General features: G+C 39.1%; 2 protein-coding genes across 7 annotated transcripts in view; both read left to right on the top strand.

Annotated features, from left to right (window-relative positions):
- Positions 1–2947: 2947 nt before the first annotated feature.
- setd7 (SET domain containing 7, histone lysine methyltransferase) overlaps positions 2948–17386 on the top strand; it is a 25328-nt gene continuing 10889 nt past the window's right edge. Inside the window, exons 1-10 of one of the 3 annotated variants that reach the window (XR_004615273.1) lie at positions 2975–3097; positions 3184–3327; positions 3804–3933; positions 7120–7321; positions 7402–7591; positions 8917–8998; positions 9094–9211; positions 9727–9884; positions 12748–13111; positions 14734–14737. Coding sequence is in view for 1 of the 3 variants with exons in the window: in XM_034598810.1 (XP_034454701.1) it covers positions 3058–3097; positions 3804–3933; positions 7120–7321; positions 7402–7591; positions 8917–8998; positions 9094–9211; positions 9727–9884; positions 12748–12940 (1113 nt within the window). In the remaining 2 variants the exon portion in view is untranslated. Of the gene's footprint in view, positions 3098–3183; positions 3328–3803; positions 3934–7119; positions 7322–7401; positions 7592–8916; positions 8999–9093; positions 9212–9726; positions 9885–12747; positions 14013–14733; positions 14738–17386 lie in introns of those variants that run through there. The other 2 variants (XR_004615272.1, XM_034598810.1) reach the window with 2 other exon arrangements.
- Positions 15090–17386, top strand: part of zgc:113425 (uncharacterized protein LOC541425 homolog) — a 14283-nt gene continuing 11986 nt past the window's right edge. For 2 of the 4 annotated variants that reach the window (XM_034598824.1, XM_034598822.1), the window contains exons 1-2: positions 15096–15661; positions 15897–15956. In XM_034598824.1, coding sequence (XP_034454715.1) covers positions 15497–15661; positions 15897–15956 — 225 coding nt within the window. In that variant the 5' untranslated portion in view covers positions 15096–15496. Of the gene's footprint in view, positions 15662–15896; positions 15957–17386 lie in introns of all 4 variants that reach the window. The other 2 variants (XM_034598825.1, XM_034598823.1) reach the window with 2 other exon arrangements.

Below are 17386 nucleotides of genomic sequence, written 5' to 3'. Positions count from 1 at the left end.
CTTTCCATGCAGATTTTTTCTATAGTGTCAATAATATTTGTTTACATCTATCACTTTAAGTGTAATTTTATTATATTATATTTCCATATTATTATCCTACAGTGGTTCTATGTTTCTATCTATTGTTCTGTCTCTCTGTCCCTTTTCCTCATTACTCAAATAATCTGTGCTATGTACTTTTACAAATGTCCTTCCAAGTATTTCTGCTTTATCCTTATTTGTATGACTACATTTCTGCCATCTTGCATTGCAGGATAACCATATTCTTTTTCTATTTCAGCCGTTCTCCTAATCATAATCTTTCCCCATAGTGATGTAGTTCTATAGTGAGTCACAACACTCTGTTACCTCGTTTTATCACAGAAACTGCCTGCTTTCTTTTGTAATGTATTAAATTCTGAAAATGATGTGTAGTCTTCGATACTTTGAATGCCTTATTTAAATTTTCTTAAAATCATTTTCCCTTTCATTCCCACTTTTTTGAATTGACTCTTTTGCAGCTTCTACAATAATACAGCATATTTCTGGGTTGAGATCATCTATGGTGTGATGTAACTTTAACCTATTTAATATTTATTATTCCTCACTTAACCCAAATTGCTCCACACTTCCACCATATCTCTTCCTGTACTATTTCCCATTTTACTCATATTTATGAATACTGGATACTGATCACTCCCTATAGTGCTTCCTTTGAATACTTCCCAACTAGTTTGACCTGCTAATGACTGTGTTGAGGTCTAGTGAGGTCTATTACTGACTCTGTACTTTTTATCAACTTCACCCTTGTGCCTGACCATCCTTTAAACACATTTATTCCTTCTATTAACTCCTCTAAAATGTCTCCATTTGCATTCTCTTGCTCATCCTATATTGTACTGTGTGCAGTGAAATCACCACACCAAATAACATTACCCCTCCATTGTTGCACTATTTTCCCAAGCTTTCCTTTCTCAAATTGTTTACATGAGTTATAAAAATATATTACTCTAAAGCTTTCTTTGTTTTTCTATAACTAGCAGTTCCAATTTTTGTACTGCCCTTAACTGTCTACAATTTACACCTACTTTAGCAAATATTGCACATCCTCCCCCATCTCCATTTATCCATCTTTGCTTATGGTAGTGTATCCTTTGCAGATGAAATCCAGATTTGACTTGAAAAAACATTCTTGAATACAAATGATTTCTGCTTCCCTTTTTAAATAGTCAATATAACATTTAAACTCCTGCCCATTAGCTATCAAACGTCTGACATTCCATTTAAGTATAAACTTTATGGTATGACTTTAGAAGCCTCTTCTCCTTGACCAAGGTCTGCGTTAAAAACAGGTAGAAGTCCACCACCACCTCCAGTCACAGAGGCTGAGTGAGGAGATGTCAGGATATACTTATATCTGATGTGTCCCAGAAATTATCCCTTTGCACCAGATATCCTGCACTGCACCCTGCATCTCTAGTGTGCTGCATTTGAGCATGTGATTTCAAAAGCAGTTTTTTAATGTTTTTATGTTTATATATATATATTGATCTTAATTAGTTTGAAAAGCTGTACAAAGACATACCAATACATCAAAGTGTGTTTCCTTGATGTCACCATTACAGGTTGGGGCATGCTTGCATTGAAATGATTATCAAATCAAATCAAATCAAATCAAATATATTGTCCCATAGAGAAATTTGTCTCAGGCCAAAGTGCTACAGCAGCTGCAAGGAGTACATTGTACAACAAACAAAGACCCAGAATAATAATGCAGAATAAAAGTTAGGTGAATATTGCACCTGCCCTAAAAACACTTAAAATGATAAAACAATAAAAGAATATGACAGATAAACAAGATGAAAAACAGAAACCGGCATTAAAACTTAAAAACCAAAGTGTAAAATGTACTGGACAAAGTGCAAGTGGTTATTGAGATACATGCCAGAATCAACATGTCTCAACATGTCTCCTTATAGTAGTTCACTCCTTGAGTAGTGTGATAGACATCGGGACGAATGAGAGTTGAGGCAGTTAGTTTTACACTCATGGGCTGTGTAATGTCTGCCTGATGGTAACCGGTCAAATTCAGGGAACAGTATGTGTGACGGGTCATTAAGGATCTGTGTGCCAGTCTGACCACAGAACCTTCGTAGATGGTCTAAAGGGAAGTATAGTCCTTTTTGCCCATCACCTTCACAGCCATTTTTTTCCATGCTCTCAATTTTTTTTATTTTAGCCGTACCATGCTGCCATTGCATACCTAATTATGCTTTCTAGAACAGCAGCATAAAATATTGACATGACGTCGATGCTCACACTGAACAGTCTAAGTCTGCATAGGAAGTGCAGCCTTTGAGCTAGCTTTCCACACAGAAAGTCTACATGGGCACTCCATTTCAGATTACAGTCCCGCTGTATGCCCAGATATTTAAAAGTGCTCACCTGCTCGATAGCATTGTCACTGAGGGTCATGGAGTCTCACCTCTCTGGGGTCGAATATCATCTCCTTCGTCTTTTTTATGTTAAAAATTAGATGTTGACTGTCACACAGGTCTTTAAAGGAGTTGACCCAATCTAAGTATATTGAGATTGACACCTTTAAAGACTGTATGCTTAATGACATTCACAATATTTTCCGATTTCATGAGGGAATTATTTAGCTATTTCTTAATTGCACTTAACTATTAATCTGAAATTGAATTAAAGGGGGTACTCGATCAGTAAGACTGGGATGTGTGGTGCATTGTATTTTCTGATGGTCTTGATCAAACTGTTTATTAATGCTAACACTGTTTTAATAGCTGCCTTAACCAGTTAATGTTTGATATCTACTTGCTTCTCCATGAAAGTTGCCCTCACATAACTTCTGTCACGAGGCTACATAACTTTTAGCAGAAATCTAATTGAATTGAATTATTTACCGGAGGAGGAGAATTGGCAGCATTTTTGCCTCATTTCAGCTGAGTTAAATAAGTAAAGGAATCAAAATAATGCAACATGTGTCAGTTTTACAGTGAATGACGCTCGGGTGTGTGGAGTGACAGCCAGTCGGGGCTGGTGTGCTCATCCCGCAGCATGGACAGCGATGAGGACAATTTAGAGGAGCTGGTGGAAGGTAAGCGTTGTCTTACTTTTACTTATTTCTGTCTATTGTACTCAAAGGAATGCTGGTCATATGCAACATTTCTCTGCCACCCACAGCTTCTCGTGTCAGTTCTCCGTAAATCTCCACGAGTCAGTCGCACTGCAGGCCCGCGCCAGGGACTTTATTTCAGTAGTGAACCCGCTTGACAGGCGGCAGAGTGCGGCCCGGGTCATGTGTGTGTCCCGCTGCCTGCATGAGAGGTTAATGTATGATTTCACAGTCTGTTACACGTGCATTCCACATCACAGTTAGCAACGCAGCATGCTAATGCCTAGGTGGGGCCATACTACTGCTGCTGAGACATTTGTATTGTTCATGTTTGAAGAAGTGAAAACGCAGATGAAAGCAAATGAAAACAACCACGAGCTGCAACTCTCGGTTAGTTAAGTTTACAAATGTAGAGTTGAGAGTTGCTACATACGGGAATTAAAAGAAGAATGCGAAGCTGCACTTATCCATATTTGTATATTAACAATAGATTCAATGACTGTAATGTGAAACAGCTCCCTCATTGTGATGAACCATTGCATCATAGTTTTGGTTGTATGACCCTCAGCAGCTGTTTGGTTAAGTGGGATATTTTCTCAGGACTGAGTGGAGTTGTAGGAGAATGGAGAGTTGTTTGAGTGAGTCAGCTGTGAAGTCAAATGACTTAACTTTAAGTGTATATGTGCAGGTCCATTGGATGACGATGATCAGCTCCATGGTTTCTGCACTCTGACCTACTCATCCAGTGATCGTTTTGAGGGCCACTTCACCCATGGAGAGAAGAATGGAATGGGCAAGTTCTTCTTCTTTGATGGAAGGTACCATAAAGATAAGAACAAATGTAAATCTTGATCACTCATAAATCATGTTCTGCAAAACTGTGACATAGAATCAAGATCCCTGATAGAAAATGATAAGATATTTATCATGAATAAATGCATAACCAGGCATGTTTGCGGACAGTGACTGAAGCTCAGTGGAGACTTGTTTTCTTCCAGACAACTGAGCCAAATAACTCACAGTTCAAATCACAGGTCCATATCATGGGGAAATTATAAAGCACAGTGGACATTATGACTGTTGACAATATATGAAAGGCAGCCAGACTCATTTGTTGAAATGGTATATTGTAGGGGTGTAGTGGTACATGTATCCGAACCGAAAATTCCCGGTACTAGCCGTTCGGTTAGGGACGCACGTTTACCGAACGAATGCAGCGAGTCCACGTGCGGAACTTATTTTATGTGTCTCAAATTACGAGGGACAACTTTAGCGAATGACCGGATATGCTGTCGCTCGTGATCATAACGACCGCAGACAAACAGGAGTGTGAAGACCGTCCCTCGTCGTTTAAGTCTGCTGTGTGGGAACACTTCAGTTTCAGTCACTATAATGACGACGGACAAAGACAAGTGAATCCTACAACAGCCGACAATGCGCTACAGCTGCCTAGCTGCTAGCGCATCGAACATGCCGACTCGTTGGCAACGGCAACACCCGAGGGAGAACACGAGTTCCGCTTAAACCCAGCTCCACGCTGCATTAAAGCTGCTGCTTGCAAATAATTCAGACCGTGTCAAAGCAATAACGAGCGACATGCGACCGTTCTCTGTTGTTGAGAATGCAGGGTTCAAACGCGACTGGTCGCGCTGATGACGTCATTCTTCCGTGCCTGTCCATACCAGCGTGATGTGTTTACGTCGGAACGGAAAACTGCGTTGCCGTTGTGGAAGTTTTTCACACTTTGCGAGAGCGACTGTAGGATTGTAATTTGCAACTAATGTGCAAAGGTTCCGAGAGGGGGGAAACTTTAACACTACCAATCTCATAAGTCACCCGTAGAGTCCGTCATCAACAAAGACGGTACTGGTTATTTCATCATCTTTATTAAATTAACCAGGTGAAAACATAAACTTACAAACTCTTCAACTTAAAGCTGCTGGCTACTAGCTTTGCAGCTCAGTATTTTATCTCAATTACTATTTTAATACATTTACATGTCTTATTTGAGATGTCAAAATAATTAATTTAAATTCTTTTGAAGGAGAAATTTTCCTCCTCCACCAAGTTTTCTGATGTACTAAAGGTACACTCTCTTGAACTGAGCCATAACTGTTTTTGTTGTGTTAACAATGGAATATGAATTCATCCCTATTTTCTCACTATATTTAGCAATTTTGGCCCCAGGTGTGCATAAACTACAGGCTATGGACCTTTAAAAAAAAATAATAATAATAAATGATTGTCGGTATCGGCCATGTGAAGCATGTAGTTATCGGTATCGGACGGAAAACTCCATATAGTGCATCCCTAGTTCATACACACACTGAAAGTAATCTATCCCCGTTACAAAGTTCCCTCTCGTCCACATGTTTGCCAACAAGTCACACCAGCCCTTTATAAAGCTCTGTCCCAAGTGTTTTCCACGGCGGAGACATTGTAAGTACCAGCAGGTCCACCAAATGAAAATGCATATATTTGATATTGATAAACATCCAATAGAATAACAGTGCAGTTTAAGTCCAGTTATTTTTTTACATGCTGTACCTTAATGGATATTTATTTTACTATTTTTCTTTATTAATTTATGAGTGTTTATTCTGTTATTTTACTTTGTAAAAATAACTTAGGTAAGAAAGACACAGCCATAGTTATCCAGGGTTGAATAGCAAGAAATACAAATTCAGTTAATTTCCTTGTTTCTACTGTACCAAAAATGTGCCGAACCGTGACCTCAAAACCGAGGTACGTACCAAACCGTGATTTTTGTGTACTGTTACACCCCCAGTTTATTGTGAACTGAGTGAACCTCAGTGCTCTTTTGGTATCATGCTAATACCACTGCAAACCGAAGCAGTGCCACAAAGCTCCACCCGGCAGGCACCTAGAGCCACACATGCTTTCCACAGAAGCTGAGGAAAGCTCTTGTACACCCCATTTTATCAGAAGTGGAGAAGTTAACCCACTGAGGGCATTATTAGGAACCCTGTGTATTCAATAATTAACCAATCAGCCAATCATGTGGTGGCAGTGCAATGCTGCAAATACAAGAGTATTGTTGCCTATCATGTTCATCAATTTATGGCCACAGTTTACTGTCTTCTTATAGCTACTTCCAGCAGAATAATGCACCATGTTACAAAGTAAAGGTCATCTCAAACTGGTTTTATGAACATGTTAATCAGTTCAGTGAACTTCAGTGACCTCCCCAGTCACCACATGAATACCAGCAGAACCTTTGGGATGTGGTAGAACAGGGGATTGGCAGCATGAAAGTGTAGCTGACAAATCTGGAGACATTATGTGCTGCAGTCATGTCAACATGGAACGGCATCTCTCCAACATCTTGTGGAATCTTTCTCATGAAGGACTGAGGCTGTTTAGTGGAATAAGCTCACTGAGTGTATATCTACCTAAACAACAACTACATTCTCATCAATCATCATTTTGCCAAATAAGGGGAAGCAGAGATGACAGAGCCTGCAGTCACAAACCACAGCTTAGTACTTGTCACTGTGATGTTACAGTCCCCTTGTCTCATTTTAATCTTAATTTCTCTTGAACCAATGCTTTTTTTCTCGCGTCATTACAACTTTTGTTAAACTTTGAACTCCACCTACCTTGTTCTACAAAGTTGTATATAAATGGGCAATATTTGTAATATTTTTGTCTTTTATCCACAAAGGGTAATCCTACAAATCAATCAATCAATAAAACATTATTTGTATACCCCATATTCACAAATCACAATTTGTCTCATTTAACAAGGTGTGGCATCCTCTGCCCTTAACCCTCAACAAGAGTAAGAAAAACTACTAAAAACCCTTTTAACAGGGTAAAAAGAAGGTAGAAACCTCAGAGAGAGCCACATGTGAGGGATCCCTCTCCCAGGACGGACAGAAGTGCAATAGATGCCACGTGTAACATATCATACATATCTGATCATCATTGCCTTTTAGGTGATGGAATAGAAGGTTCATTTTCTTTCTTCCCCCTCCACACAGTACCCTGGAGGGTTTCTATGTAGATGATGCTCTCCAGGGCCACGGGGTGTACACGTATGAAGATGGCGGTGTTCTCAATGGAACGTATGTGGATGGCGAGCTCAATGGGCTTGCTCAGGAGTTTGATGGAGAGGGATGTCTGGTCTTCAAGGGCCAGTATAAAGACAACAACCGCTGTGGGGAGTGCTGGGTCTACTACCCTGTGAGTGAGCTCACTTTTCACTATCAAATTCTGTTTATGGTTACATGAATGTGTGTTGATGTTTACTGTGGTGTTTCCAGGATGGGGGCTGTGTGGTTGGGAAGGTGAATGAGGAGGGGGAGATGACCGGTGAATCTGTAGCATACATCTACCCAGATGGACACACAGCTCTCTTTGGAAGCTTTGTGGACGGCGAGCTCATTGAGGCTCGCCTTGCCAGTCTGATCTCCAGTGAGAGTGGAAAGCCATGCTTTGAAGTCCCACCAAACAGTCAGTGCACATATCATCTTTATGACCTGCTTTGTCCAGATGCTTTAGCCACATACTCTACCCATTGGAATCTATATTTCTGATGAAGATGTCATTTAATATATTTTTTGGCCAGAGGCAGGAGAGAGAACGACTAAGCCATCCTATCGATTCATCAGCCAATTATTTTCTCAATTGATCTTTGGTTTTTCAAGCAGCAGAATATTTTAATTTCCCTCCTGGGACAAATAAAGTTGTTTTGAATTTGAATTAAATTACTTTACAAAAAAGATAGATGACATACGCTCCTCATTCTCCAACCCACTTACTGAAAGTACCTTTCCATCAACCACATCGTCATCCCCTTCTCTTTCCTCTTTCACCCCCCTGTCTTCCAATCAAGTTCTTACCCTGGTAACTTCCGCCTGCCCAACCACCTGCCCCCTTGACCCATCCCCTCTCATATTCTCCAGTCTATTGATCCTGACCTTCTTCCTTTTCTTACCAATCTTATTAACACTTCCCTGTCAACTGGCTGTTTCCCTAACTCTCTTAAAGAGGAAAGCGTGAACCCTCTCCTCAAGAAACCCACCCTCAACCTGTCTGAAGTAAACAACTACAGACCTGTCTTTCTTCTTCCCTTTCTTTCCTGCTGTCCTGGCTCACAAATGGTGGAACAAGCTCCCCATTGACATCAGGACAGCAGAAAGTCTACACATCTTCCACCACAGGCTAAAAACACATCTCGTCCGACTACACCTTGGTAAAGAAGATGATGGTCTAACAACCATCGTCAAAAAATAAATAAACAATTAGGTTTATTTGCACTTATATATTGTTCTTACATGTAGCACTTTGTAGAAGCTAATGTACTTACATGATTCTTGCTGTTCTGGGTTAGTACCCTCATGATTGAATGCACTTATTGTAAGTTGCTTTGGATAAAGGCATCAGCTAAATAAAATGTAATTTAATGTAAAGAACATTTTTAAAATGTTTTATAAACAGTATAAAACCTCAGGTGTTCACTTTACTGTGATGTAAATCCAAACATTTCAGAGTCTGAAACCATTACATTCCAGGTTTATTTTTACTTAAAACGTTACTTATGATTAATGGATTTTCTAAATGGTTGCCAGTACTATATCATGATGTTTCTATATTTAGGATGTTAATAGTAACATCATGGTGTTAAACTTGTAGTAATCAGATGTGCTGGAATATGGGTGAGTCACATTGTAATATCTGTCAAGTTGTCCTCTATTGCTCTGGCTTATGTATATTTTATTCAATGGAGGGAGGTGTTTATGGAAACGACGTTAATCTGATAACCCCCTGTTTTTAAGGTCCTGTGTACTCGTATGACAGGTCCACATCCACCTGTATTGCCACTCACACTCTGCTTCCTGACCCATATGAAAGCAAAAGGTAGGTCTGCTTTATACATGCGCTTGTCCTGATAATTACTGTGGACATTTGAGGACTGTTCTTCTTATTGTCACCATGTGGTTTCCGCTTGTCAGGGTGTTTGTGGCAGACTCAATGATTAAAGGAGCAGGACAGGGCTTGTTTGCCAAGAAAGATGCCAAAACGGACACTGTGATGGCTTTTTATAACGGAGTACGCATTACACACTCTGAGGTATGACACACAGAGCAAGTGAAGAAATATCTTTACATGGAAAGATTGTGGATTAGCTGAACTAATGTAAAAAAGAAAAGCTAATTACAGTTTGTACATCTTAAGCAAAAATATCCCTTTATTGAATCAATGTAAATTTACTAGTTCACTGACAAGCAAAGATGTTGAAATAGCTAAAAAATAATGAGTTATCAGTTGAAATATGTATTACCTCTGCCAAAGAGGTCATGTTTTTACCCCTGTCTGTTTGTTGTATACAAGATTACACTAACAACTAGTGGAAAGATTATCACAAAGCTTGGTAGAAGGATCTGGTATGGGTCAGGGAAGAAACCAGTCAACTTTGCTGCAGATCAGGTTGGGGAAACAGGATATTTTCTTTTTACTTTCTTTAACATTGCAAGATAGGGCTCTTGTTAGTGCCATTCATATCCTTAGTTTTCTTAGGTTATTTTTTCAGTATTTCTACTAATTAAACCAAATGTCTGTCTTTGTTGACAACATGGACTCCTCAGGTCGACAGCAGAGACTGGGCCCTGAATGGAAACACCATCTCACTGGACGAGGACACTGTGATCGATGTTCCTCAGCCACTTGACCAGACGGAGAGATACTGTGCCTCTCTGGGTCACAAGGCAAACCACTCCTTCACCCCTAACTGCAAATATGACCCGTGAGTCTACACGTTTTCAAAATACAATTCAAATGTTTGAAATTTTTTGTTATTATTATTATTTTAATTTTTGTTATCTTGAAAGGTGCCATATCAATAATAATAATATTATTAAATACATTTACAAAGTGTTTTACAAAACAAAAGATATCAAATTGAGAACAAACAATATAAAACAATTAAAACAGTTTAAGGATCATAACGTTTAAAATACAACATTGTAAAATACTTTTCTAAAATTGAACACGTTACTTAGGACTGCACCTAGTGATATTTTTTTTATTGATTAATCAAATGATTCTTTTTGATTACTTGGTTCAAATAATAATGAATTTATCAAAAATAAAAATGTAAAAATTGTCATTTATATTTATTTAATCATCTCGTCTTAAATACCAACAAACATCATATCTCCAGAGGGCCTTGAGGGAATTTCTTCAAATTTATTACAAATGTTTAATGCTAATTAGAATTTGGTGGTCAAGGTCACTGTGACCTTACGAAATACATTTTTTGGTACAAATGTTTATTTGGACTCAAAGATGAACTGATCATATTTTAGTGGTTGAACTAATTCCACAAATATCTGTTTGTGGAATACATATGTTGCAAATTGACTTCACACTTGGCATGGGCATTCTTGATGGTCTGAGGGAGTGCAGATTTTTTAGGGTTTTTTTCACCATAATGGACTGACAGACATTCACAGGTGTTGTGGTTGCTGATGTATGTCATGGCAACAACATCCATAGAATCACTTCCTCTTTAGCAAGTACAAAGTAAAAGCACAACATTTGTTTTGTTGCTCTGATGATTTATATTGAGCTAAAACAGCTTCTATTTTGAAAAGTTGTGACACAATCTACGGACCCAAGTCACCAGTTAAGTGTATCTTTCAAACTTATAAGTGGCACACAAGTGAACAATAATAAAGCAAATTCTGTTTAATTTTAAGAAAAATATTGACTGTAAAAAACAGCCTGGTTAATCGTGGATGGACAACAGCTTAACAGTCTTAAGAACCCCTTGAGAGAATCGTTTCAAATTTGGCACAAAAGATCACACAAGCTGTTGAAATGACTCCAGAAAATGTCCGGACAATAGGGTGTGGACATTGTTCAGACTTTGCTTTTGACATATGAATAACGAAGCAAGAGATTCTGAGAGTCTGATGGATTCACATCAACAGGAAAATCTACCAAGCATTTAGAGAGGTGGTGTCTGGCCAGAGCATGCTGTTCTGGCAAGAACATGGCATTTGAATTTAATTCCAGAGATCACATGTTTTTGTTTACAGCACATCAACACCAGCTTTGGTCCTTATTGCAGAAAGCTCTCAGATCACGTTGTATTTCCAAGTTGACATCTTCGGTGTTCTGTATTTGCAGTAACATCATCAACGTGCCCACCTGCTCAAGTTGAATCCCCTGGGCAATATCATACTGTATTCTGTCATGGCCTCATTCATATTTTTTTAGAGTTTTAAATAAGGGGCTGGCAGGAAAAAAGGGAGATTTTATCCGGAGCCTGGGACTCAGAGACTTTTAGCCAATTTTACTGCATGTCTGAAAACGGCTTTAGACTTGCGTGATTCGATCTGGGTGGTCAAAGGTCAAGGTCACGTTCACGGTGGCCTCTCAAAACATGTTTTTGGCCTATTGAGCATGAAATATCATGTTTACCATTTCTTTAAATTTTGATAATTTGTCACTTGCCACTTTCGAGTAGATTTTAGTGGTCAGGTCACAGTGACCTCATATGAATCTGGAAATGTGTGAAAATGTATATAAACTGAAACCACAATGGTTGAAAGCCCCAATCTAACCGCTGGGTGATACCTCAAGTTATAAATTAATAAACAACATTTTTATTGTTGTTGTTTGGCTGCAACCATCTAGTGCAGTGGTGTCAAACTCAATCACAGAGAGGGCCAAAATTAAAAACTGGGACTATGTCGAGGGCCAAATAGGGTCAACATTTATTAAACGGGATAGACAGGATATTGAATAAAGTGCAAAAAGAAAACATATTTACATTCTTCTTTTATGTACATGTGCCAGAGCCAGATGTTTGGCATCTTTTCTTGGCTGCCAGTTCATTAATGTTTGGAGTTAGGTTCTGTGCTGTGGAAACCCTCAAGATGGAATGAAGGTGTGCATCAGTAAGACTACTCCTGTGTGAGTTTTTGTTCATCTTCATCACAGAGAAAAGCGTGTGGGTGAACTTGACGGGGCAGGCACTGGGATCTCTGGAACGGTGGGAAAAAAATGTATTAACATCAAATACTCGGCAGGTGTGGAGGGGCGCTCACTCCGTGTGCGTCTAGCTGGGCATTGCGCACCATGACTCGGCCTATGTAGCCCGTGCACGCCGCCTGGCTCTCACTCGGCGAGTGGAGAGGAGTGCTGGCTAGCTCCGTGTGCATTGCGCACCGTGGCAAGGCCTATGGAGCTTTATTTTTCACAAAAAAAGTGTGTCCTATTTACCGGCGGGCCAGTTAAGATAGACATGATATTTTATCGCTGGCCGAATATAATTGTACTTCGGGCCACTTGAGTTTGACATGTCTGATCTACTGTATCATCAAGCATCTGAAAAAAAACATCCAGTTTCTTTATAACTGTCATGATAGAACACCTCTACATCAGAATAAGTCATAAATCTTGATCTTTTGGGGACTGATATTCATGAGTGTTTGCAATTTGGTGCAGATCCAAATTGAAATCCATACTTAGTGAATTCAAATCTGGTTTCATAAGGGGACTTCTCTTCCATTTTCTTTTTTTCAACAATCTACTTCTTTCTTTCTTTTTATTCTTATTTAGTCGGAACTGCATGATGATTTGTTATGTCTTCTGTGCAGGTTTGTCCATCCCCGTTTTGGGCCAATCAAGTGCATCCGAACATTGAGGGCTGTGCAGAAAGACGAGGAGTTAACTGTTGCTTATGGCTATGATCATGGGCTGACTGGGACGAATGGTCCAGAGGCTCCTGATTGGTACAAGCAGCAATTGGAAGTGTTTCAGCAGAGACAGGTTGCTGCCACTGGCCAATGAGAATGCAGACGAATACCTCTGGAAAATGGTGTGTGTGCTAAAACCTTACAAGACTCCTGGAGATTTATGGCACTTGATATCCTGTGCAGCTGCAACCCACTCTGTAGATATTTGACGAGATACTATGCTTTTGTAAGTTGTATTTATTTGGAATACTGCTTTAGCAATTCGGTATGATCGGAGGCCTTGGAGGTCCAGAGTGACACACGAACTATGCAAAAAAAAATTGTAATATGACATATTACATTCAGTAGCTGGATGTGCTGATATGCCCTTTTTTTACTGTCCTCTTCATCACATATTACACATATAGGAATGATTTACCTGCTAATGATTGGTGATTGTAAATTCAGGGTATGACAAATTAATTTCTTTCAGTTTTCCCTATCTTCACATAACTCTGTCATAAACACTGTTTATATGATGTAGTATTTATAAACTATATTTATGCTTACAGATTTGAATTTATTCAGCTGGCCCCATGCAGACAAAACTGTGCAAAAGTTTTAGACACTTTAGGTGTAAATTCTTCTCCGCCATCAGTCCCATCAGGAGGTGTTTGGTTTTGTCAGATTCCTTGTACAGCATCACAACAAGCCCAAACACAGTCATACAGAACCATGTTCAGAGACAAAAAAAGATAAGGAGTCCTGCAGCAGATGGTCCGGTCTGGTCCCCGCAGATGTTGGTGTAAAGATAAAAGGTGGTCACACCAAATGTTGATTTGATTCAGGTTTTTCTTTTTACTGCACACACATGAAGTTAAATGATAAATTCGATGCATGGCTTTATTTATGTAGGTAAATACTTTGCTGTATTTTTTTTTTTAAAGTGCCTAAAACATTTGCACAGTGCTGTACATTTAAAAACTATCACTTTGAAGGCATATACACTTAGGCTTACACAATGCTTATGTTATATACAGTATATATTAAGGTAACTATTTATAATATCTGAAATTGGTTATGTATTATGTGGCAGTAGTACATTATATACTGTATGTTAGCCTCTTCCACTTTTCTAACCCAATTGTCTGTTAAGACGCTTCAAAATAAAGTCCAAGATAAAGAAAGTCTATCTGCATACCTAATTTTTTCTATAATGACAATACTTACCTCCCCAAAGGAGGTTATGTTTTCATGTTTGTTTTTTACTCTGCCAAAGAGGTTAGGTTTTTGTCTGTGCATACCTTCGCCGAGGCCAAATAGTCCCCTTAAAATCAATCAAGCTGCACCAAACTGCAAAGACTTGCAAACACACAGTCAAATATGCAATTTTTTCTATGATTTGTTCTATGAAAAATAGGTGAAAGTAAGCCCTTCAGCAGTTTTTCCCTAATCTTGCATACAAACAAGCAACTAGCAAATGCACTGGGGTGAACACTGAACCTCCCTTATGGAGGTAATATTTATGTGTGAATCTTAATGAAAATATTCAGACATATTAGTAATTGTGATTTTGTGCAGATCTAAATAAAAATCGGTATCTACTTAATTGATAAAGTTGTATGCTTTTTTCAGCCACAGTATGGAAACAAAGAAATAAATAGGGCTAGAAACTTACCACCAATGTGTGACAGAAACATAAAGTCGCCTTGGCTACAAGGTTTATTTTAATTGAAGGGGAGTGTTGGGCCTTGATGGAAGTATGCGCTCTACTGAGTGCAATTCTAGTTTTTCAGTATTTGTACATTGCTGCAATCGGAATACTGTAGTATTTATATATTAAAGTGTTGTAGTTATTCATTATGCTATCGGTATTTTAAGTATTGGGTTAATGACTAAAGACGTAAGTGTGGTTTGAAGTAGCAGTATAAGTACTCTCATATTTTATGGGTGGTGAACTTTAATTTGCAAATATATTGATATTTTAGGATCAAAATTAAGTGCTGGCAGAGAAAGAATATGCTAGAGAATGCTATTAATGCAAATGTATTAAGTAATTCTAAAACCTTAGGAGCTATCATATTTCATTTATTTATGTTTCATACACCCAGAGATACAAAGGGGAACTACTTATTAGAACCTTTTTTTAATTAAATGTGAGAATGTTAGATTAGATTCACATGAAAACCTTTACTATGTATGCAATGTTACCCTTGTACAACTTATACATACATCACAATTATTTGACACAAATCATTTGGTTGAGGGGTGGGGTGGGTTCTGTCCTGTCATCAGCAGGAGAAGGGGGCGGGGCCAACCGCCTGACAGTCTAAACGGTGGGTAACAAAGTCCCAGGTGTGTGGGCCCCTGCAGCCCTCAGCAGGTTAATGATAAACTGAAGCGGTGGAAGCAGCTGTAGCGCACAACACAGCGCCTAAGAAATACCGGAATCAAACTACAAATGTTATTTTGCACAGAACTGTCAATACCGGGACCGTATTTGACCCCGAGAGGGCACAAACCTATGGCGAGCGCCATGTTACACTGAAGTTAGTATTATACACTGAAGTGGGACGGTGTTAAAGTTTACTACAGGTAGGAAGCACAACAGAAATCCCCGCGGTCAGAGTTGGCTTGGGCGGACTATTAACAGGCTGATAAAAACCCGGAGATGGACCGGTACAGGTACTTTAATTTGAACCAGAAGAGCGTGCTCGGCCTCGGTGTCCTCCAGGTGGCTTGTGCAGGTCTCTGTATGGTCTGCGGCTTTATGGACGCTGTTTTCCGCAAGGATACTGTGCTGAGTGGCACCAGGACGCCGGTGTGGGGAGGACTGGTGAGATACTGACTCTTTGTTAGAAACTCTTGCCGACAGGTAACTATCTCCTGCGGCTGTCACCTCCGTTGTTTCGCTGGTGGCACGTTTCTTCCTGGAACTATGACGCCACACATTGAATTGTTTTTTCCCACATCTCCAGACATCACACGTGTTAATCGTCTGTCGCTCACACTGTAGAAAGTTCCCTTTGCCTGTCTGTTAAGTTTACTCTGGAAACTTCGCTGCCTTTCAGATCATGGCCTCTCCAGGTGTTTTGGCGCTGTTTGCTTCACAAAGGAAAAATTCCGTTTTGGTAAGTATCTCTAGATAGAGTGGGGTTTTCAAGTTTATTTGGCTCCTCATGGACCGAAGAGTAAGAGCCCCAGCACAGACACCGTGTATTTCTTATCTCCCAAATTCTAATGCCACAAAGACATTAAGCATAACCCTTAGCCTTAGTATATTTTGTTATCTCATTAGTGGTGTGCACGTGTCAACAGGACTTTTACTATAGTTTAGCATGGACATCATGTGACTGAAATCCGTTTCTTCCGGGTGGTGATGTCATAAAAAGGGGCAGGTTAAATCTCAATCAGAAGCTCACCTTGGAATTGCATGACAATGACATAGGATGTTGAAAAGATTAAATTAGACAATGTTCCTAATTGTTATCAAATTATGTGTCTGATGTATTCAAGCAACAACATTAGCATTAAGATGTTTGGAATGTGTTTTAATTCATTCATTAATTTATTATATTTATATTTAATTTTTTAGCTGTGCCACTTTATCAAGCCCGAGTGGCCCCAATTGAATTACTGAATGAAAAATCTGTTACTGTTATTTGCTGTTGATAGATTTTTTTTTAATGTGATACACCTTTAATTAAATGTTTTCAATTTATTTTATAGTTAATTTTATGTTAGTATGAATTAATGACATTTCTATAATGCATTTTCTTATACATTTTCATAGTCTCATTTTTTCATAATCATTTAAAAAAATTGATTATATTGAGCATGGCATGCATAAAGCAAGGTGAGCATGTAAATCGTCTGTATTTTTATATAGCACTTTTCTAGACTTGATGACCACTCGAAAGGCTACAGTACAGTTTTACATTTACCCATTCACACACACATTCATACAGTGCAGCACTTGTGCTCTTTTATCTATGAGAATGGGCAATTTGTGGTTCAGTATCTTGCCCAAGAAAGGGGAAGACTGGGATCAAACCACTGACCTGGTTAGAGGACGGCCACTCTACCCCCTCAGCCAGAGACGAGGCCAAGTACCCCAGATTACCAAATCAGATTAATCAAATCCAATATACTCATGTCCCCATGGGGACATTTTTCTAAGGCCAAAGCGCTACAGCAGCTGCAGAGCAGTACATTGTGTAACAAACAACAAAAAACAGTACACAAGGACATATCATGTAACATTACAAATGACCTGTCCCAGATTATAAAATTGAGGCAGAATGTTTGGCACCTAAGAACACTAAAAGGTGTGTCATGTCTCCTGAGTAAGAGCTCTCCATTATTTATTATGGTGTGGTTAACAAACATCTTAAGGATTGCAGAAAGGTATGATGTGTTGATCTAAAGTGTTAAACTAATATCGGAATTAGTCGCAGAAGTCAAAATTACCCGAATGCACCCTACAAAAGTCACACATGGGACATTGGGTGGTATGTCTTTCTCATGCGCAGGTCCTTGGAGTTTAAGGGGTTCTCTCTCT

Source organism: Hippoglossus hippoglossus, chromosome 10 (assembly GCF_009819705.1).
Source record: "Hippoglossus hippoglossus isolate fHipHip1 chromosome 10, fHipHip1.pri, whole genome shotgun sequence".
Lineage (NCBI taxonomy): Eukaryota > Metazoa > Chordata > Actinopteri > Pleuronectiformes > Pleuronectidae > Hippoglossus > Hippoglossus hippoglossus.
This window is presented reverse-complemented; position numbering and strand designations above follow the sequence as displayed.